At 43.8% G+C, this 23,385-nt stretch overlaps 1 protein-coding gene across 1 annotated transcript in view; it reads right to left on the bottom strand.

Annotated features, from left to right (window-relative positions):
* The window catches only part of LOC132835858 (microtubule-associated serine/threonine-protein kinase 1-like), a 107,884-nt gene that overhangs the window by 34,620 nt on the left and 49,879 nt on the right, over positions 1-23,385 (bottom strand). Inside the window, exons 6-12 of the mRNA XM_060854953.1 lie at positions 20,506-20,581; positions 18,122-18,331; positions 13,432-13,533; positions 9,562-9,694; positions 7,141-7,208; positions 4,724-4,809; positions 1,117-1,325 (exon numbers count right to left, since the gene is read on the bottom strand). Coding sequence (XP_060710936.1) covers positions 1,117-1,325; positions 4,724-4,809; positions 7,141-7,208; positions 9,562-9,694; positions 13,432-13,533; positions 18,122-18,331; positions 20,506-20,581 — 884 coding nt within the window. The remainder of the gene's footprint in view (positions 1-1,116; positions 1,326-4,723; positions 4,810-7,140; positions 7,209-9,561; positions 9,695-13,431; positions 13,534-18,121; positions 18,332-20,505; positions 20,582-23,385) is intronic.

Below are 23,385 nucleotides of genomic sequence, written 5' to 3' on the forward strand. Positions count from 1 at the left end.
TGATCAAGTCGAGAAATGGAACAGGTTAGAGGGGCTGAATAGCCTATTCCTTTGTTACAGACCCAATACATCCCAGGTTGCGATTGGTGCAACAACTGAAAGTTAATATCACATACTTGCATGAATAAGCCCTGGATGGTGGATACTGAGTGATATCAATATTCAATAACTTTGCAGTTTACACTGCCTGGCCACACTCTAATTACATAAACTGCATTGATTACATAAGCTGAATCACAGTGGAATTTTTAATTCCTATGTAAACCATAAGATTTCTCTCACAAAGGTTGAGGTGGTGGGCAGAAGAGTCAATCTAGTTGAACTTTAGTGCACTGTGCACGCAGAAGGTATATTGTCATGGGTGGCATGGTGGCTCAGTGGTACGTACCAGGAACTTGGAGCGCCAGGAAGCTGGATTCAATCCCAACCTGTGTGTGTGGAGTTTGCACTTTCTCCCTGTGTCTGCGTGAGTTTCCTGTGGGTGCTCCGGTTTCCTCCCTCTGTCCCAAGGTGGGTTGGCCATGCTAAATTGCCCACAGTATCAGGGATGTGCAGGCTAGGTGGGTTAGCCATTGGAAATACAGGGTTACAGGGATTGGGTACTGGGGTGGTTTTAGGTGGGATGCTCTTTGGAAGGTTGGTGAGGACTTGATGGGCTGAATGGCCTGCTTTTACACTATATTCTATTTACTTACATTTAGAGTTGGATCAGTTACGTCAACATTTGCTTTGGCAGATCCAGGGAAATGGGAGCTCAGGACTGTTTCCAGGGTCCTAGACCCCACCTCTTTTCCTCCTGCAGGGAAAACAGCCACTCCCCTGGCAATCCATTGGTGGACCCCTTGTTTAGAAAATCCTTTGGTGAAAAAGGATGTTTGGCCTATCAATTCCATACACTCAGAATAACAACCCTCCCTACCCAAAACCAACAATCTTTTAAGCAATTGTAGGTTTACGAAATCCTAATTTTTATGCATTCCCAATAAAAGTATTTACCCCTTTATTAATATTAATACAATTGCTTGAGTGTTTGTCTTCCACCACACTTTCCCTTTTAGACTGCGCGAGTCCCAAAGATTAGAGATGTGGCGGTGGGCTGGCTGACTTGTCACTCACCTTCCACATATTCCATGACCATGCAGAGATGCCGTCTGGTCTCGAAAGAGCAGAACATACTGACTACGAAAGGATTCTCTGCAAAGGTGAGGATATCACGCTCCACAAATGCCTGCTGGATCTGGTTTCGAAGTATTAGGTTCTGTTTGTTTATCTTCTTCATGGCAAATCGCTGTCTTGTCTCTCTGTGCCTCACCAAGTAAACAGCACTGGAACAAAGCAAGTACCCAATCATTTCAAACAACAGTTTCAACTCGAAGTCGGGTTGTTTAGTTTTGCGTCTATTTAAAGTCTTATTAAATTAAACCACATTGTTTTGGTAAGTTATGTTGAGGTGAGGCCTGTTCTGGAGTACTGTGTCCAGTTCTGGTTACCCTGCTATAGGAAGGATATTATTAAGCTGAAGTGGGTTCAGAGGAGATTCACCAGGATAGTTGCTGGGAATCGAGGGTTTGAGATATGGGGAGAGGCTGAATAGGCTGGGACTTGTTTCACTGGAAGGTAGGAGGTTGAGGAGTGCACTTATAGAGGCTAATAAAATCATGAGGGATACAGATAGGGTTATTGGCAGATGCCTTTTCCATGAGGTGGGGGTTTTCAAGACTAAGGGACATATTCTTTAAGGGGAGAGAAGACAGCTTTTTAAAAATCATCAAGGGCAATTTGTTTTACACAGAGAGTAGTTTGTGTGTAGAATGAACTTCCAGTGGAAGTGGTGGATAAGTGTACAGTTATAATATTTAAAAGACATTTAGATAAGTACATGAATAAGAAACATTTGGAGGGATATGGGCCAAGCGAGGGCAGGGTGGACCAATTTAGTTTAGAATTATGGTTGGTATGGACTGGTTGGACCAAAGGGTCTATTTCCGTGCTGTATGATTTTATGAAAGCTGTTCCCATTAGCTGATGGTTCAGGAGTTAGGGGCAATGGATTTAAGGTCCTGGACAAGAGCTGCAGTCAACAGCAATGGCCTGGCACTTGGTGACACTAAATGATTTCAAAATGAAACTGGATGGGAGCTTAAGGTAAGCAAACTTGCAGGGGCTTCAAGGACAGAGCCGGGGAATGGGTTACTCTCCAGAGTATGTACCCGATGGGCGAACTGACCTCTTTTAGTATGTTAAAGATCCTCTGACTAATTTCCTGCCAGGGCACATGTACTTTTTGTTCATATCATTCAAATAAATGGTTCAGTAATGGTTTAGATTAGATTACTTACAGTGTGGAAACAGGCCCTTCGGCCCAACAAGTCCACACCAACCCGCCGAAGCGCAACCCACCCATACCCCTACATTTACCCCTTACCTAACACTACAGGCAATTTAGCATGGCCACTTCACCTGATCCACACATCTTTGGACTGTGGGAGGAAACCGGAGCACCCGGAGGAAACCCACGCAGACACGGGGAGAACGTGCAAACTCCACACAGTAAGTCGCCTGAGGCGGGAATTGAACCCGGGTCTCTGGCGCTGTGAGGCAGCAGTGCTAACCAATGTGCCACCGTGCCGCCCTCAATGGACCTGAGGGCAGTTACTAATTAAATGGCAGAAGCAGTTTTGGGAGGGGACAGGCTGAATGGGCCCCTCCTGTGATGGTGAATGTTGACTAATTTTTATTGATCTCTTAGTCCGTAATATAATCGCTCAGCTAGAGCTAGACTTGGAAAATGATCAGCGAACCCTTCCAGACACAATTCCCATTCTTTTCCAGAAAAAAAAATTGGATATCATCCACACATAATACAAATTAGAACCCACAAGTCATCAAAGAGAAGACTCCTGTGCCATCTGTTCCAACTCCACACGAATCAGGTCCCATGTGTGGCTACACTGCTGTGCGTCATCCTCCAATCTGTCTAGAGGAGCCTCTGGTTCCAACATAGTGTTGCCAACCTTTTCAAGAGTCTCTATGATTTCAAATTAAGCAAAGGCAGAGAACTATAGGCCAGGAGCCTTACGTTAGTGCCAGGTACATTGTTAGAGGGGATTCTGAGAGACAGAATGTACATGCATTTGGAAAGGTGAGGGCTGATTAGGGATAGTCAACATGGCTTTGTGTGTGGGAAATCGTGTCTCACAAACTTGATTTTTTGAATAAGTGACAAAGAAGTTTGATGATTTGGAGATGCCGGTGTACAAAGTTAAAAATCACACAACGCCAGGTTATAGTCCAACAAGGATCAGCATCCCGAAAGCTAGTGCTTCCAACTGAACCTGTTGGACTGTCATCTGGTGTTGTGTGATTTTTAAATTTGATGAAGACAGAGTGGTAGACATTGTCTACATAGACTTCAGGAAAGTGTTTGATGAAATTCCACATGGTAGACTGGTTAGAAAGGATAGATCACATAGGATCCAGTGGGAGCTAGCTAACTGGATACAAAATTGGCTTGAAGGTAGGAGATAGAGGCTGATGATTGAGTGTTGCCTTTTGGACAGGAGACCTGGAATCAATGGTGTGCCACAAGGATCAGTGCTGGGTCAATTGCTTTACATCATTTGGTATGAATTATTTGAATGTGGTTACAAGAGGCACAGTTAGTAAGTTTGCAGGTGACACCAAAATAGGTGATGTAGTGGACAGTGAAGATGATTATCTAGATCAGGTGAGCCAATGGGCCCAGGAATGGCAGATGGAGTTTAAGTGTATTTTGACAAGGCAAACCAGGGCAAGACTTATACACTCAATGGTAGGGCCATGGGGAGTGTTGCTAAACAAGGAGACCGAGGGGTGTAGATGCACTGTTCCTTGAAAGTGGAGTTGCACGCAGACAGGGCAGTATAGAAGGCGAGTAGCATGCTTGCCTTCATTGGTCAGAACATTGAGTACAGGATTTGGGGCATCATGTTGTGGCTGTACAGGACATTGATGAGGCCACTTTTAAAATACTGTGTACAATTCTGGTCTTCCTCCCATAGAAGGGATGTTGTTAAACTTGAGAAGGTGCAGAAAAGATTTACAAGGATGTTGGCAGGACTGGAGGGTTTGAGCTATAGGGAGAGGCTAAATAGACTGTGGCTTTCTTCCCTGGAGGGTGACTGAGGGTGACCTTATAGAGGTTTATAAAATCATGAGAGGCATTGATAGGGTGAATAGCCAATGTTTTATTTTCAAGGGTGTGGAGTCCAAAAGTAGAGGGCATAGGTTTAAGGTGAGATGGAAAATATTTAAAAAGGTCTTAAGGGGCAACGTTTTCACACAGAGTGTGTTTATAGAATGAACTGCCAGGGGAAGTGGTGGGGGCTGGCACAATTACAACACCTAAAAACCATCTGGATGGGTATATGAACAGGAAGGGTTTAGAGGGATATGGATCAAATGCTGGCAAATAGAACTAGATTAATTTACGATATCTGGTCGGCATGGATGAATTGGACTACATGGTCTGTATCCATGCTGTACAGCTCTATGTCTCTATGACTGAAATTTGATATTTTCGCCTTTGTCCTGAAGAGTGTAAACAATAAGCTTTGAATCTTTTTCAGCAAGGTCCAAGTTCTGTACTACCTCGTGGCTATAATTACAAGACCTTTCAAAAGAAGTTAACTACAATAAGTACTTTCCTAGAATAAATTAATAAAACATCCATGTTCCCACTTACCCATATGCCCCATTGCTTATTAGTTTAATGTTGTCAAAGTCTTCTTCAGATGGTGCCTTTGGGGGTTTACCAGAAGGTCCACGGCCCTGGGGAAAATCAGACATGTTGGTTAGGGTTGGATTTTTCACCAATAATTTGCATTTATAAGCGCTGCATAGAGGATAAACAAAATGTTTGACATTGCGCTAAAAGACAAAGTTTGAAAGAAAGTGGCCTGGCACAAAAGGATGGGTAGAAATGAAAGGGGAGAGTGAACTGGGGAGGTAGAGGAACTTGGGAGGCTGAAGGACCAGAGTGTAGTGCTGGAAAAGCACAGCAGCTCAGGCAGTATCCAGGAACAGGGTTCCTGATGAAGGGCTTATGCCCGAAACGTCGATTCTCCTGCTCCTCGGATGCTGCCTGACCTGCTGTGCTTTTCCAGCACCACACTCTCGACTCTGATCTCCAGCATCTGCAGTCCTCACTTTCTCCAAGCTGAAGGACCAGTCACCAAGGCTGGGTTGAAGAGAATGGCAGCAGGGAGTGGGGAGATGTTGGAAATGTGAATTCACAAGGCATCAGAGTCACAGGAATGAGAGCTTTACAAAATGTTATACAGCTGGGTCGGGGGTGATTAGACTTAAACATCAGCCCAACAAGTCCACACCGACCCGCCACCCACCTATACCCCTACACCTAACACTACGGGCAATTTAGCATGGCCAATTCGCATCTTTGTGACTGTGGGAGGAAACCGGAGCAAACCCACGCAGACACGGGGAGAATGTGCAAACTCCACACAGTCAGTCGCCTGAGTCGGGAATTGAACCCGGGTCTCTGGCGCTGTGAGGCAGCAGTGCTAACCACTGTGCCACCGTGCCGCCCACAAATTACAGCATTACAGCAAAGTCTTTTCTGTCCATGCACTCTCTTAAACTTTGAATCCTGGAGTCTGTTGAAAAGCATTAAAGAGATTACACTTGTTCAATTTTTAAAGCTGGTGAACGTTCCTCTCTGCATCAGCTGCTCCCCGGTCAGGTTCAGCATTACTCCAGAATGACTCAAGCCCAATCAAGCTGAATTTAAAAGTGCATTTCTATTATATTTGTGTGACATTTCCATTCACAGGATTAGCCACCCTTGCCACGACACTGAACAGTACAATGCTTTCAGCTGTGGCCTCTTCACCAGGGAAGTGAATTGAGAAATTCAATATTTGCTCAATACTTGGGATTTTAAACAGTCTTTCAGCTGGTACGGTGCACTGTTGCACTGGGAGTAGAACTGAGAAGGAGACCTCCTATGATGCGACAGTGATAGAAAAAGACTAGGACAGAGAAAAAGAGAAGCATAAAAGCAGCAAAAGAGAACGGTGGCACAGTGGTGGCGGCACGGTGGCACAGTGGTTGGCGGCACGGTGGCACAGTGGTTAGCACTGCTGCCTCACAGCGCCTGTAGACCTGGGTTCCATTCCCGACTCAGGCGACTGACTGTGTGGAGTTTGCACGTTCTCCCCGTGTCTGCGTGGGTTTCCTCCGGGTGCTCTGGTTTCCTCCCACAGTCCAAAGATGTGCGGGTCAGGTGAATTGGCCATGCTAAATTGCCCGTAGTGTTAGGTAAGGGGTAATGTAGGGGTATGGGTGGGTTGCGCTTCGGTGGGTCGGTGTGGACTTGTTGGGCCGAAGGGCCTGTTTCCACACTGTAAGTCTAGTCTAAAAAATCAGAAACAGAGGGAATGCAAAACACAATGAGAGTTAGAGAGAGACAAAGGACAACACCTCACATAGAACCTGTCCGACAATACTGCAGTTACGAGCTCCCTTCCACAGCGTTGGTATGGAACAAAATCACCTGAGACTGGAGCTTGCTTACGACACATCTAAAGTTTTGCTCAAGTTAGCAGGAGATCAGAGGGACCAAACGAAGCTCTCAGCTCTGGACTTGAAGTAATTAGGTATAGTTCACAAAGGGCAACTGGCATTCCTGGCCATTATAGAGGGACTAAAGGTTTCCTTGCATTAAGGGCTCAACTCCAAAACATGGGGATAAGTGCTGAGGCAGAACGTCCATAAACTACTGTGATCTCCAGATCCAGAAAGAGAAAAATCCGGCTAATGCTGGAAATCTAAACCAAAAGCTGTAATTACTCAGCAGGCCTAACAATATCTGTGAAAGGAGGAACAGAGTTACCACTTCATGTTGGTGACCCTCCATCTGAACTGATCACCCTGAAATGTTAATTTTGTCTCTCTCACTACAGATGCTGCTTGACCTTGTGGACATGAACCATCAGAGACCACATCCCACATTGACAATATAGAGCTGTACACACCAGGCCTTCAAAGCTGTTGAGGGAGAAAGCAAGAGATGAAGCCTTCCATTGTTTACGTACAAATATTTTAAGATACACAGACATAACTCTGGTTGAGTGAACTCACATCGATCAAATCGACCAGTTCTTGGGTGTTGAGATTTGGACTGTCGTAGGTATCCAGATGGGCCATTTCTGTTCACAAGAATATGAGCGTAAGTATTAGAGCATTTCAGGTTTAGCAGCCCTCTTAAAGGGTCAAGACACTCAGAACCTTACTTCTTAGTACTGTGTTATTACTAATGTGGTGTGCAAATGTGTCCACAGGCTGGACACTGAAATAGAACATGCCTATGGACAACTGTTTTACAACACAAGGTGATAACTGTGTGCATTATCAGACTGAAGAGTCCAATCACCTCACCTGCAAGGTTTGATCATGTAAATCTAAGGCAATGTGCTTTTAAAATTACACATGGCTCTCTGACATTGAAGTTGATTGGTTAGAATATGATGTCAAACTAGGGATCTGAGTTTACACCAGACCAGATAAGATCATTTTGATAAAGTCTTCATTGTAGTTAATTCAACTAATTTCAAAAGGAAGTGTCCAAATGTTATTTTGTTTCCCTTTTCCCATTCCGCACCCCCCCCCTTCTTTACCCCCACCTTTTTGTTGGAAGCAGGGAGCTCGTCACAAAACATTGTCAAAGATGCTCTAAAAAGACTTCAGGAAATGTGTGCCTTTTTGCCCGTGCAAAGATAATGTGTTCACAAGGTCAGGAAGGGAACAATGGTGTGTGCAAATGGCTGGAATGTTCAGGAGAGAGGAAAGCTCACAAACAAGAGGTCGCTGTGTGCCCGACAGTGTAATGTGTTCAGAAGAGATCAATGTGTGCACCAGCAGGCAGTATGGGTACAAGGGGTGGAGTATGCACATGGCTATTGGATGAGCTTGAGGGGGCAGTGTGTGAACAAGAGTATGTGCATAAAACAGCAGTCTGAGTACGAGAAAAATGTGTCCATAAGCTGGTTTAACATGCACGAGCGGGAAGTCTGTGCATAAAAGGACAATGTGTGTATGGAAGGGCAGGGTTTCTGACAACTTGGTGCATAATGAGACACTTATTCTGAAGGGGCTGCATTGCTGAAAAGGGCACTATGTCTCTTATTTTACTGCCTCACACCATGGCTCATGTCTGCTACATGTCCAGTTCCTACATGGTATTGCTGTGACTATAAATGCTGTTCCCAATGCACAGCTCAAGCAGAACAAACAAACAACTCATAATAAACCTAGACAACACGATGCCCTACCAATCATGCTTCATATGCAGATGGAGATGACAGACATAACAATTGTAAAGCACTTATTTACCCTGTAAGTTCAGTGAATAAATGTGTCTCTACTCTGACGTTGAAGCGTATCGATTGGAAAGCATGTACTGCGGCAGGGTGAGCTGCCTTCACTCTGGATTAGTAGGACCAGTACAAAGAGCTTCAAGTTTTCTGAGCAAGCTAAGAAATACGTGTCCACCAGGTCTCTCATTCTAGCAATCGTTCCAGTAATTGTTGTGTGGAAGTGCACATTTGCAAGTGTCAAATGAAAATAGAACAAGGCTTCACAATGGTGCCTCTTGCAGTTGAATGGGCTGCCTTGATTGGTGCAAGCATAGCGTTCGGAATCCTGACCGTAATACTAAGGACAACTGAGTGTCCTGCACCTTCATCCCTTAAAGATTCACAGCCTTGCCATCTCTGTGCTCCTGTGTACAGGCTCACAGGGGACAAATGGCTACTGGCTCCAGTGGAATTGTTCCCTACTAGGAGGCAGAGACAAACCTCCAGCACAAAGGAGGCCATTTATACCATCAAGCCCATGACAGATTTTGGAAAGACTATCCAATTCATCCCTATTTCCTACTTCAACTCCCTTTGTACATTTGACTCTGCTCTGACTGCCCTTGCAGGCCTGCAGTCCACAACTTAACAACTGATCAACAACAATCATTTTCCTTAACTGCTTCTTTTTGCAAATGGATCAATGTTCTCTGGCTTCTGACACTTCTGCCAATTTTATTTTTAAGAATTAATTTACAATTAGCAACAGCTTTAGCAATTTTCATGAGATTTAGCTGCAGGATTTTATTTTGTTATTGGAAGTGCTGTAGATAGATGGCATAGCACAGTGGCCAAACACTTAAGCTGCGCAAGTCCATTAGAGTTGACAGTAGAGTTCTTCAGACTTTTGTGGCACAGTGGTAGTGTCCCTACTCTGGATGAGAAGATCTAGGTTCAGATCTCATTTACCACAGTGGTGTGTCATATTGTGTCCAATCAGGGTGTTTGAAAATAGCATTAGAAAGAAGAGCATGCCTTTAGGAGCCAGTGGCCATTACAGGGTCTGAGTGTATCATCGCCTGAATAATGATATTTTAAAGAAGTTTCCATTGACCACTTAATTTTGATTTCAGTCACAGCGCATCACCGGGGGCTGTTGAACTTGCTTAATGTTTATTTAGAACAGTAGAAATCAGAATGTCCTTACCTTCCAGGGGGTCCCGGGTGAGTCCCAGCTGGCTGATGATGTAACGGGGAATGTCAATTTTAATGCCATGGCCCTCCTTTGCATGGTCCTCAGCAGCCTCCAATAGATGGTAAAATTCCTCAGGGTTAAATTCCTGCATGGAGTGGATGAAAGTAAGGGCTTTGTTTGAGAGAGTTTTGGTGAACTTAGTAGTTTTCTCAAAGTCCATTTGCTAGACTGGGCACTACACAGTTTCTGCATGTAAGGGATCTTTCCATCATTCATGAATCAGAAGCTTCTTGATTCAACTCCCACATTAGGGGGATGAGCATCAAAGATCTTTGCTCAGCCCCCAGTGCAGTAAGGGGCACTATTCCGTCGGATGTGGTGTCTTCTGTATGGGCCGTTAAATAGAGGTCCTGACTGCCTAGGTGGATGTAAAACCGTCCATGGCATAAATTTCAAAACTGACCCGGTCTTATCTCAAATGTCCTGGCCACCGTTGATCAACATCATAAATATCAGATTATTTGGTCAATCTCCCATTGCTCTTTGTGGGGCCATTCAGCCCTTCGATGCTGCTCCGCCAGTCAATATGACCATGGCTGATCATCCAACTCACTATATTGTTACATTACAACAACAACTGCAACACTGAGTACTTCAGCAGTTGCTAGGCACTTTAAAATGTCTTGTGACTGTGAAAAGGGCTATATCAATGCAAGTCTTTCTTTCTATTTGGCGTTGTCTTTCCAATTAAGTTATGGAACAGCTCTGAGGAAACCTCCCCTCCAGCATTAATCTCCTGAGAACCTAGAATAAATGTGACTGCAATGTTATTGGATTGTCCTACAAATAAATGATTCACTGATGTCTTTTTCAGAAAGGAAATGTGCTGTTCCTATCCTGTTCTGCATTTATAAGTGATTCCAGTCCCACACCAATGTGGGTGACCCTGGCTGACCTCTAAACAGGCCTAACTAGCCACGAGGTCAAATTAAGCCAGGGCTTTGAAGAAAGTTGTTCAGGGAAACTAGTCATAGACAGTAAGGGCCAGTGGTTCCCAGAGAATGACCTGAAAAATCCTTTTGGGAATTTGTGTGTAGCTAATTGAAATAAAGCTCCACAACCTTGCAATATCCAGCCCTATCCTATCGCTCTTCCCTGATTTCAACTGGCAGCCATCCCTCCAGCTGCTTGGACCCTATCCCCGGAAATTCCCACCATTTAGCCTTCCTCTCCTCTCGTCATCTTGATTTACACTTTAAGAGGTGCCTCTTTGCCCGAGCTTTACATCATCTAGCCAGGTACGTCCTCATTTGATATGGTGTCAAACTGTGGTTGATAGCTTTTACTTGTTCATGGTATGCGAGTGTCGCTGTCTTGGCCAGGATTTATTACTCAGTCCTAAATGCCCAGAGTAATGATAGGAGTCAACCACATTGTGGTGGGTCTCGAATCCTATGTAGAACAGACCAGGTAAGATTTCCTCCCCTAAAGCACAGCAATGAATCTGATTAATTTTTTAAACTATTGACAATGGTCACCTAGCCATCATTAGACTGGCTTTTAACATCAGATTTTATTGAATTTGAACTTTGTCCATCTGCCATAGCTATTTGAATCTCTGTCCTCAAAGCATTAGCCTGGATCTACTCCAGTGACATTACTATCATGACATCACCTCCCCATTATGTCTCTGCAAAGAGCAGTGGGACCAGGAGCCAGGTGATATGTTAATGCAGTTTTCCCACTTAAATGGCTAGTGTTCTTTAGGTTAGCTATAACTGTGAGGCAGTTGCAAGATAACAGTGCAACTTGGACTCAAATCTGAACAAACCAATCTCCTCGTTTCCCAACAAAAGACATTTCCTTCAACATCCTTAAGGTTCCTGTGAGTCGGGCCAAGAGTCCAAGTGTAAATTAGGGTTCTTGTTTGCTCCACGTATAACTTGGATGCAGCCAGACCAAACAGGATTTCTCTGACTTTGCTCTGTCAGTCCCAGACAAAAGTCGGAAAAACCCAGATTTCCCTTGTTGGTGGAGCTGCAAGGCAGGAGCGGTTAGGTTGACCGTGCCTTGATGCTAATGACTTAAAGCACAGAGGAGTCCTTTCTGCTCGGGCAATGTAGTCATTTATTCCTATTGAGAGAGTATTTGTCAGCACGAGAGAGGCAGGAGGGAGGTAGTATCCTAACTCCTGACTCCAGCTATGAGACACATGTGAATGTGGTGAGTGGGGTCAGGGTGGGCTTGTTGTTTTTATGAATTGCTACATCCTAAACACTGGGGGAGGGGGTGGAGGTGTCAGGGGAACTCAAAACCCACTCGCTGATGTGATTGGCTGAATGAGTTCAGGGTACCCCTCAGGTCACAGCAATGGGTGGGTTCTTCCAGCAATGAGTGATGTCTACCACCAATATTAAATTAACTTAGTGAGCTAAATGTAAATCTGTCGTGTTTATGTTACTAGACTACTAACTCAGGGAGAAAGTGAGGACTGCAGATGCTGGAGATCAGAGCTGAAAATGTGTTACTGGAAAAGCACAGCAGGTCAGGCAGCATCCAAGGAGCAGGAAAGTCGACGTTTTGGGCATGAGCCTTTCTTCAGGAATCATTCCTGAAAAGGGGCTCATGCCCAAAACGTCGATTCTCCTGCTTCTTGGATGCTGCCTGATCTGCTGCGCTTTACAAACTCAGGGATCAAAGTTCAAATCCATCCCCTAAAGACCAAATTAATTTTGCAAAGAGTAAGGGGTAGAGGAGCTAACTCTCTATCAAGAGTGAGTACTGACATGAGGCCTCCTTCTGCATGGTATCACTCTACTGTTCTATTAAATATCAGCAATTACAGGCCTTCCCGTGTTGGAGGTTGTGTTATTTCAGCAAGATTCCATATAAGATCTCAAACTGTTTTAGTCCAATCACTCAACTCCATTTTCTCAGATGTAATATATACTGATATCCAGGGTTATATTTCCCACCAGAATATCAGCTGTAAGGCTGAGGCAAAGTATGGACAGTGTTTCATTGCTATCCACCTGCATCAAACGCAATCACTCCCCCTCCCTCGATATTACCGGTGGTCTGCATCATTGGGTAATGGCAGTGGGAGAGCAATGTACTTTTGATGATTTTGGAAACAATGGGAGGTCACAAGAATCAACTTATCTACATTCTACATGCTCCCAGGAACCCGGAGATAAGGTGCAGCACTGCAGAAGAAACTGAAACAATCTCATTTCATTCTTCTGCACGTACACTGGTGGTGCAAGTCCTGAGTTGACAGCTCACAGCATTGACAAAACCCTTCGCAAAATGGATCAACCCTCACTGTTTGCAACTGAAAATCGTGTGAAGGGAGAAATGAGAGAAGAGTGACCTGTATACCTGTTTCTGCATGAGATCGGCAAGTAAGCTTTGAGATTTAATTGTGCTATGGTTTACAGGATTGCAGGCAAGTATCTGTGGAACCTGTATCACCTTTACCAGGGCTCACAGTCTAAGGATACAGGGTAGACCATTTAGGACTGAGACTAGGAGAAATTTCTTCACCTGCAGAGTCGTGAGCCTATGGAATTCACTACCACAGAAAGGAGCTGAGGCCTAAACATTGCATGATTTCAAAAAGGAGTTGGGTACAACACTTGGAGGTTAAATGGTCAAAAGATATTGGGCAACACATTATTCACTTGGATGACCAGTCATGATCCTAGTGAATGACAGAGCAAGTTCAAAGAGTCAAATGGCCTGCTCCTCCTCCTGTTTTCTAAGTTTCTATGTTTCTGAAGTCGAAGGCCCCATTTTGAAGTGGTGCCTGACAATACAATATAATAAAACAATAGGGAACTGGTATATCCATATTGGAGAGTACAGAATAATGTGGCTTACCAGACACTCGAGTAACCGTGCTGGCCGTGCAATGATGATCAGCAGCTTCTTCACCAACTGTGTCACAAAAGCAACCTCTGAACTCTCAGATCGTTCATGTGCCTGGGAGGAATGGTAGATGTCGCTTGTGTTAGAACTGACCTGGAACACTTCAATCCCCGCTCATGAAAGGAACAAGAATAAAATGGTGTATATTTACAGTGACATGCAAAAGAAACAAGGTGATGTGAGAAAAATACTTGTTCACACATTGTTAGAGTCTGGAATGCACTGTCTGGAAGTTTGGTGGAGGCAGGTTCAATTGAGGCATTCAGGAATGCATTAGCTGATTGTTTGGATAGCGGGAAAAGGCAGAAGAATGGCACTAGGTAGTAATGCATGTTTGAGGAGCTGGTGCAGGCACGATGGGCTGAGTGGCCTCTTTCTGCACCATAACAATTTTGTGATTCTGTTGGAACTAATCCAAGACAAGCGGATGAAATGATGACAGCATCTCAGGACACAAAGGAAGGCTCTAATTCAGGTCTTAGGCACCCTATGGGGTGGAAAATCTCCCCATCATTCACCAATGATGCTCCCATTGAGATGTGGGTGTGGCAAAATATTCAAATAGAATCAGCAATAAAATGGATTTACATTTAGTTCTACTTTGTGCAAAATTTGCGATTGATTAACTTTTGGGTTTTGTTTTCTGGAAGGACATTTTGGCTCTGGAAGGTGAAGCTGATTGGATGACTCTTTCAAAGAAGCAGCACGGACATGATGGGATGAATGGTCCCCGTCCAAAAAATTCCATGAGTCAGATGAGGCTTGAGTTAAAGGTGTAAGTGACTTATGGGATGGGTGCTCTCAGTATTAGCCTAAATTAGAGGTATTTGTTTTTTAAGTTATTGTGCACTGCCACCATTCTATTTCCATGGAGACACTCACATCACTTTAGACTTGATGACAGGAATTGTGCAAATGTGTACTATAAAGACAACCACCCTCCCAACACCTTGCCGTCAAATATGGCTGACATGAGGAATTTGATTACAGAAGAGACAGACAAGTCTCCGCATCATTGATGCTCCAACATCCAAGATATCCAAAGCTTTTAATGCTTTTAGTTTGGTCCAAACAAGAAGAAGAGTGATGATCATTTAAATTACCTGACTTCTTCCACAGACCAAGCACCATTTCTATTGCCAGAGCCCTGCACATTTACTTTCCTGACAGAGAATTCTGTGGAAGTGTTCTCTGGTGCCCAAAGCGTATTATGCAAGAATCATTATCAATGCCGTAAAGGAACAGAACCTGACTATTCAGTCCCCCAGGTTTCCTCTGGCATTCAACTAGATCATGACTTAGTCACCCAGTGTGTCTCTCCCATTGCTCTCCAACAGCATTTGATCCAGTGTGTCATCTTGACTCAGTCACTGGCTACTCTTATTTCTGACTCAAGCGGTGAGCCAAAGCCCGAATCTAGGACTGAAGTCATAATCTAGGATGACACTGAAGTCTGGTATGGAGTTAGTGTCTCAATCTCGCAAGGATTGTTCTTCAAACAAAAATAAGATCACAGGATCATATAGAATATAAGGAGAAACAGGCCATTTGACTTGTCAACCCTACTGTACTATCTGGTAAGGTATTGGTGACCTACTTGTGGCCTTAACTCTACGTTCGTGCCTGTCCCCATAACCTTTGCTGAATAAACATCTAAGTCACCCTTGAACATAAGCAGTGGCCCAGTGCACTGCCCTCTGTGGAACAGGATTCGAAAGATTAACAGCCACCTGAGAGAAGAAATTCCTATTTGAAATAAAAAATAAATCTAGTTTTTTTTGTTGAAATTTACACTCCCCACTTCTCGATTCTCCATTATAGGGCGGCACGGTGGCACAGTGATTAGCACTGCTGCCTCACAGCGCCAGAGACCTGGGTTCAATTCCCGACTCAGGCGACTGACTGTGTGGAGTTTGCACGTTCTCCCCGTGTCTGCGTGGGTGTGCTCCGGTTTCCTCCCACAATCCAAAGATGTGCGGGTCAGGTGAATTGGCCAAGCTAAAATTGCCCGTAGTGTTAGGTAAGGGGTAAATGTAGGGGTATGGGTGGGTTGCGCTTCGGCGGGTCGGTGTGGACTTGTTGGGCCGAAGGGCCTGTTTCCACACTGTAAGTCTAATCTAATCTATACTCATTGGTAACATCCTCTCAGTTTCTACACTGTCATTTCAAAATTTCACACATTTCAAAAAGATCCATCTCTTGTTGTCTGAAGCTCCTAACTTCAAACTTTTCCCCCAAAGACTATGTTGTCATCCCAGGAGTGAATTGTCTCTGAACGGATTCCATTGCAAATCTATCCTTCCTTACATAAGAAGGCAAAACTGTGCACTGTGCTCCAGATGTGGTCTCACTAATGCCTCCAATAGTTGTAACAGGACCTCCCTACTTTTAGATATTTCCTAATAAATCTGTACAGAGATGTTATTACGCGCCTATGGAGCTGACGGGATCGAATCCAGATCTCCTAGATCAGAGTAAAAAGTGAGGTCTGCAGATGCTGGAGATCAGAGCTGAAAATGTGTTGCTGGTTAAAGCACAGCAGGTTAGGCAGCATCCAAGGAACAGGAAATTCGACGTTTCCTGATGAAGCCCGAAACGTCGAATTTCCTGTTCCTTGGATGCTGCCTAACCTGCTGTGCTTTAACCAGCAACACATTTTCAGCTCCTAGATTAGGGTCAGGGACCCTGGCACTGTGCCTTAAGAGCTCCTGCCTCCTTACTTTAATATTCTATCCTGTTCAGGCTAACGTGTTGTGTACATTCCAATTACCTGTCGTACTTGCCTGCTAACTGTTTATAATTTATGTGAAAAAACACAGACATTAAAGGTCTCAAGGTATTATTCAAAAGGAGAGCAGGGAATTCTCTTAATCGCCCTTGCAAACAACTCAGCACCAACTGATACCCTGGAAAACACCAGACCATTCATTTCATTGCTTTGGAGACACTGGTGTTGGACTGAGGTGGACAAAGTTAAAAATCACACAACACCAGGTTATAGTCCAACAGGTTTATTTGGAAGCACCATTTCATTGCTGTTTGTGGGTTATTGTTGGGAACTAAATGACTGCTGTGTTTTCCTACATAACAACAATGACTTCATTTCAAAGTAATTCACTGTCCTGTGGGATATTCCCAAACCATGCTATAAGGTGGAAATAAACAAAGCTTTCTTTGCTCTTTACTGAATGTGGGATCGTCTTAGTCTATACCTACCATGGCTAGATGTTTATATCCATTTATTTATCCAGCTTTGTCTATAGAGAGAGGTGGTTATAACTTCTAGTTTCCACACTGATTTCATCATTTTAAACCTGGACCTTTAAATTCTGCACCCAATCAAATTGCCTGCTGACCTTTGCTTCATCAATGCAAAACAACCTGCCTACCTTCAGTCATTTTCGCACAGAAGTTCATTCTGGCTCTCTGTAGAGAAATCCGCTCAGTCCCACTCTCCTGTTCTATCCCCACAATCCTGCAGGTTTATTGGTGTTGGATATTCTTTTCGAATCATTGATTACCTTAACTTTCACCACTTCCATGGTCAGTCACGACCATGTCCTCACGATTCACTGCATAAAAAAAGTTCTTCTTCATATCCTCCTGCATCACATATCCAATCTTAAATTGGTATTCTATAATTCTTGCACAATCAGCTGACAACTTTACTTTGCCTTATCCAAACCCATCACAATCTTGTGCAACTTTGTCAAATCTCCCCTCAATCCTGTTTGATCTGAAGAGGTCACTCTCAGCTCCTCCAACTTGACTTTGCAACTAAAATCCCACTTCACTGAAAACATTCTTGTAAATTACTTATAAAACTCTCTCAAAAACCCATGTGTCCTACCTAAAGGGGTGAGCAGATTGTTTTGGGTTCCCCTCTGGTGAATAATGGAGTATGTTCATGAAATGGTAGTCGGATGCTCTCCAACTATGAGGGAGGGGACATGTGGGGTGAGGGAGGCAGTGATGGGAGGTAAACATTTTAGCTCATTCTAGAACCGATCTGTAACATTAACTGCATTCATTTCTGGTCACCCAGTTGTAGGAAAGATGTTGTTAAACTTGAAAGGGTTCAGAATAGATTTACAAGGATGTTGCCAGGGTTTGTGCTATAGAGAGAGGCTGAATATGCTGGGGCTAATTTCCCTAGTGCGTCGGATGCTGAGGAGGGTGACCTTATCAAGGTTTATAAAATCATGAAGGCCACAGATAGGGTAAATAGACAAGGTATTTTTCCCAGGGTAAGGGAGTCCAAAACTAGAGAGAAAAGGTTTCCAGACAAGGGGTAAAATTTAAAAGGAATCTAAGGGGCAACTTTTTCACTCAGAGGATAATGCTTGTATGGAATGAGCTGCCAGAGGACACGGTGGAGGCTGGTACAATTACAACATTTAAAAGATGGGTATATGTGCAGGAAGGGTTTAGAGGGAGATGGGCAAAATACTGGCAAATGGGACTAGATTAATTTAGGCTATCTGGCCGGCATGTCGCGTTGTACCGAAGGGTCTGTTTGTGTGCTGTACAGCTCTCTGACACAATTAACAAAATAATGACTTCTTGATTGGCAATATGCACATTGAAAGAACACATTTGATAAGACTCCTGAGTGTTTTATGAAACGTATGGGCTGACTCACATCCTGCAATAGCTTCTCCAGATTCTCCTGCAGCTCATAGAAGTAGCGTGAAGTGATGAGCCCCTCGTGCGACTTGCCCAGGCAGTCCCTGGACATTTCAATGACCTGGTGGTGGATGAAGCTGAGGACCCCATCAGCCAGGGGGAGCACATTCTCTGGAGCGTTGACTGTGAAGAACTCCTGTAGCCTTTCCTCCATTTGGGCAGTGGCCTGAAGAAGGAATTGCAAGTGTCATTGGCCTCTGTTTACAAAACAATTCTATTGTCTTGGGAGTGAAAGGCTTAATGCTGTGGTTCAATCGGTCTGAACGGTTAGGTGTTAGGTTTTTAAGAAGAGGATTCAAATCCATGCTGCCAAGGAATTCCTTGAATATTCACTTCAAGATACTGCAGCCTATTCAGTTGCTCACAGATTTCCTGTACAAGACAGGTTCAGTTTACAAGGATCCTTGAGTGGTCATGTATGAGAGTGAAATGGGCACATTTCCCTTGGCCTATCATTGATGAGAACTTAGTTTTGGGTTAATCAAATCTTAACAATACATCATTCTCCTTCTTTATTATTCTGTTTGAGATTTTCAGTTCCTGCATGGGACAGATTCTCAGAACAGGTCAAGGCCATTCAACCCCTCAATCAGATTCAATCAGATTTTAATCGCTCTGCTTGACTCATACCCACTGAGGGTGAAACACCGATTAATGTAAGACCATAAATTAAGGTTTTGTTACTTGGTGAATGCTAACTATCAGTCATAGCTCACTGTTTCTCTAAAACAGAAAACAGATCATTGCTGCCAGTGAGCAGTTGGGTGGAGTGCTGGGTTAGAGACGGGAGGTGATGGGTGAGGGTCGTGTTCGGGAAACATACTAAAGAGATATTTGGGAGATTTACAGCACTTCTTGTGGATCGTGAGGAGCAGGTAGGCTCACCCCACCCACTCCCCTCAAAGAAAATAGACTTCCCCACCTTCTAATCACAGCCTCTCACAGCCTGCGATCTATCCCAGCACCATCACCCAGCTGCGCTGTCTCCCTGCATCACATCCAAAATGTTTCACCATATTTAAACAAATTGCACCAAATATCTTTCGCTGTATGGCTGTGAACGTCAGTTGAAGTGAGTTTGGGAATAAATATAAGCTTTAATCGCGAGTAATACAAGACTTCTTGCGCAAAATAATTTAAGTTTCTCGTCTGAGGTAAATATTAAGTTCCATCATTTACTTGTAAAAATGAAGGCTTGCAGTTTCATGGAGAGGGAGTTTGAGCATTCGCATGAATAATTTCAGATTAAAGCACAGTCAGTTTTCATAAAAAGCCTCAGCAGTTTAATCATAAAATGAGCATGATTACACTGGGCAGGTTCACCTTCTCACTGATTCACAGCAGAGCTAGATACTGGAGAGATTCACATGAACAAGCAGAAAGCTTCAAATGCCATCGTAGAGTGTCAAGTGAAACTCGAGAACTTTGTAATTAGAATCACAGCCCTACAATCTGATTACGCAGAGTTTCATTAAATATCAAGTGTTGCTTCAGATTTACATACATAAGGAGGAAACTTCCTTAAATGCACTTTTTTTCTCCTTGTGAATACTATACTCATTTTTGCTGAGTCTCAGGAATAAAATAATTCATTTTTGGGGATCTGTTGTAGGTATTCAGTTCTCAAACTCAGATTAGATACAGATTTTTAAAAAATCTTCCCCAATTATGCATCTTGGGAGAATGCAGCTTGGAGTCTCTTATAGTTCTGGCTCATGGCAAAGTCCCTACTCCCACATTCTTTGCTATTGCCCTCCCATGTTCCACAGGCTCCTTGATGCTTACAGTGAATTCTGTTCCTTCTTTTTCTTTTGCTGCCTGGAGACTAAAGGAAGTGAACGTCTCTGTGGAGCTCTCACACATCCACAAAGCAAACTGAAAGGGGTTACAACGTAACTATTGCTACACAGAGGTACTTGAACACACCACAATCTTATATCACGAGGCAACATAACTAATATCTGAACCTTGGAGGAGATCCACCCAAAAAACTTTGAGAATTATTCCATTTCTAAGTTTTGCTTAAAGCTGAGGGCAGATATTTTAATGGTCCTGTGACTCGTGTAGTCTATACTCGGGAGGAAAACTAATGGGGATGGCAACGCTTAGTGAAAGCTAAATAATGGTACAACTCAGTATGTAATTCATGGGGGAAATTGTTTCACACTTCATATTCAAGGCTGCTAACGTACAACCTCCCCAGCAACCCCCCACGCCTACTGCAGAATTGAAGGTCAGGAGTATATTAGCACTGGTGCGATGTCAATAGTGACAGTGACAGGCTTGATTGAGCATTCTGATTAACTGGATGAGTAAAATGGACCCAAGGACAATCCTTACCTTTGGGAACCTTTCTTTGTAGACATGGTTCATCATCACTATTTCATTGTCATAGCAGGAAGGAGAGCGGCCAGGGCTGCAAAGAATTGCATGAGAATTAGAATTAGATTTTATTGTTACGTATTCAAGTACACGGGTACAGAAGTACAATGAAAAGTGTACAAAGTAGCCATTCCCGGCACCATCTTAGATATAAAGGTACCTCGGTACAAAAATAGAAAAATAAAGAAATAGGTTCAACATTACAGTTCTTCACAGCATAAAGTAGAAAAATAAATAAATAAAGTTAAAAGTTAAACATTATAGTCTTTCTTAAGCCATAAGCTCCACGCTGGGCTTGTCCCATGAGGCTTTGTTCTCTCTTACACTGGGCATGTTTTCACCCACACTGGGCTAATGCCCACCCAGGCCTGCGATAGTTAGTCCATCAAACCCATGGATAAATGCCTCCTCTGTCACTGACTTCAAATGGCTCTGCTTTTACTCTCCTGGTAGGCGTTACATTTTATTGTCTTGAGGGGTTAGTCATAAGTAACTACTTGAACTGACTAGTTTTTCAGTGAGTATTCAGATTCAGTGTCATCAAAAGAAGGTCAAAAAGTGGTGGGTATCAATTCATAATGAGTGTTATTAGAACATAGATCAGCATTCTTAGTGTCTTTTGAGTGAGAGACAAGAAGTGCCATTTAAAGGAAATCTGTGCAAAAGCGAAATTTCTTCTGAAATTTCCTAAATTGGGTGTTCACCATCTCAGTCCTCTAGCCCTATTAATCCACAGTTAACAAAATGTGTGTTTCCAGGTTTAACTGTCCCCATTGTGGGAACACAGGGACATCTACATCACCACAGCCATATCCTAAGGAACCTAATTTTATTGAGAGACAGACCTTAATGTGGCTCAATGGGTAACACTTTGATTGGAGTATTAATGGTTCAAGGCCCTTTCAAAAGACTTGCATTCAAGATATAGAGATCTCTCACGCACTGTAAAGAGGTGAAACCTCTTGGTGGAGTTAAAATGTCTGAAAGGAGGAGTGTTCTCCCTGGTGCACTGGCTAATAACTATCCTTCAGTGAACATCACAAAAGAAATATAGTCATTTAAGTCCCATTTAAGGGATGTCACTATATGAAAACTCATTGATGGTTTCTGCAAGTGATAAGACATAAATAAAGTGCTTCGTTGGCCATAAAACACCACAGGATACCATGAGAGGTACTATATAAATGCACCCTTTTTTTTAGATTAGATTACTTACAGTGTGGAAACAGGCCCTTCGGCCCAACAAGTCCACACCGACCCGCCGAAGCGCAACCCACCCATATCCCTACATTTACCCCTTACCTAACACTACAGGCAATTTAGCATGGCCAATTCACCTGACCCGCACATCTTTGGACAGTGGGAGGAAACCGGAGCACCCGGAGGAAACCCACGCAGACACGGGGAGAACGTGCAAACTCCACACAGTCTGTCGCCTGAGTCGGGAACTGAACCCGGGTCTCAGGCGCTGTGAGACAACAGTGCTAACCACTGTGCCACAGATCACAGGATTTACTGCCTATCTTGAATTGCCGTTAAAGAGCTGGTGGTGAGCTGCTGTTTTGAATTTCTGCAGTTCATCCTGTACAACCACAGATACAGGGCTGCTGGGAAAGTGTTGCAGGATTTGAGTTTCTTGACAAAGATTCATGAGAGAGAAGGAATAGCAATGTAGTTCCAATTCAGGACACTAGGTGGCTTGGAAGGAATCTGCCTTTGCTGGATCTGAACCTCAACAATGGGTAAAGCACTTCTCTTTCCAGGGTTTGACCTTGTCTAACAGATCATCCCGATTGTCATGATATTCTTCCAGCTTTACATACCTGCGGGAGTTTATCATACAATCTGTTAATTAGTAGACAACACTATGGCACTCAGTGATACATACCACTCTCCGTGGTGCTGAAATGTTCATTCACACTGGGCAGATGCTTGTTTGGATTGTGTGTGAATGTGTGTTGCCTGGAAAATGAATGCATTCCATTTGCAACTGCGTCTTCTAGAAAGTAGGATAAAAGTGGAATTCAAATAGCACAAAGGAGCATGAAGCAAGCAATGATTGAGCTCAATGGGTCTTCTATTTTTTGTCATTTACAAAAACGATTTGGATGTGAGTTAGTAAGTTTGTAGATTACATCAAAATTGGAGGTGTAGTGGACAGCGAAGAGGGTTACCTCAGATTACAACAGGATCTTGACCAGATGGGCATATGATTAGGAAGGATTTGGAGGGATATGGGTCGGGTGCTGGCAGGTGGGATGAGATTGGGTTGGGATATCTGGTCAGCATGAAGGGTCTGTTTCCATGCTGTACATCTCTATGTCTTTATCACACACAGGAGAAAGTGAGGACTGCAGATGCTGGAGAGTCAGAGTCGAAAAGTGTGGCGCTGGAAAAGCACAGCAGGTCAGGGAGCATCCGAGGAGGAAGAGAGTTAATGTTTCAGGCATATGCCCTTCATCAGGAATGTGAGGGGAATGTTGAGAGACAAATAGGAAGGGTGGTAGGGCTGGGGGGAAGGTAGCTTGGAAGGCGATAGGTAGATGCAAGTGGGGAGTGATGGTGATAGGTCAGAATGGAGAGTGGAGCAGATAGATAGGAAGGAAGATGGACAGGTGGGACAATTCAAGAGGGCAGTTGGAGGGTTGGATCTGGGATGAGGAAACTGGTGAAATCCACATTGACACCATGGGGTTGGAGGGTCCTAAGGCGGGAGATGAGGCGTTCTTCCTCCAGGCATCAGGTAGTTAGGATTTGGCAGTGGAGGAGGCCCAGAACTTGCATGCCCTTGGCAGAGTGGGAAGGGGGAATTGAATTGGTCGGGCACAGGGCGGTGGG

This window comes from Hemiscyllium ocellatum, chromosome 45, assembly GCF_020745735.1.
Source record: "Hemiscyllium ocellatum isolate sHemOce1 chromosome 45, sHemOce1.pat.X.cur, whole genome shotgun sequence".
Classification (NCBI taxonomy): Eukaryota; Metazoa; Chordata; class Chondrichthyes; order Orectolobiformes; family Hemiscylliidae; genus Hemiscyllium; species Hemiscyllium ocellatum.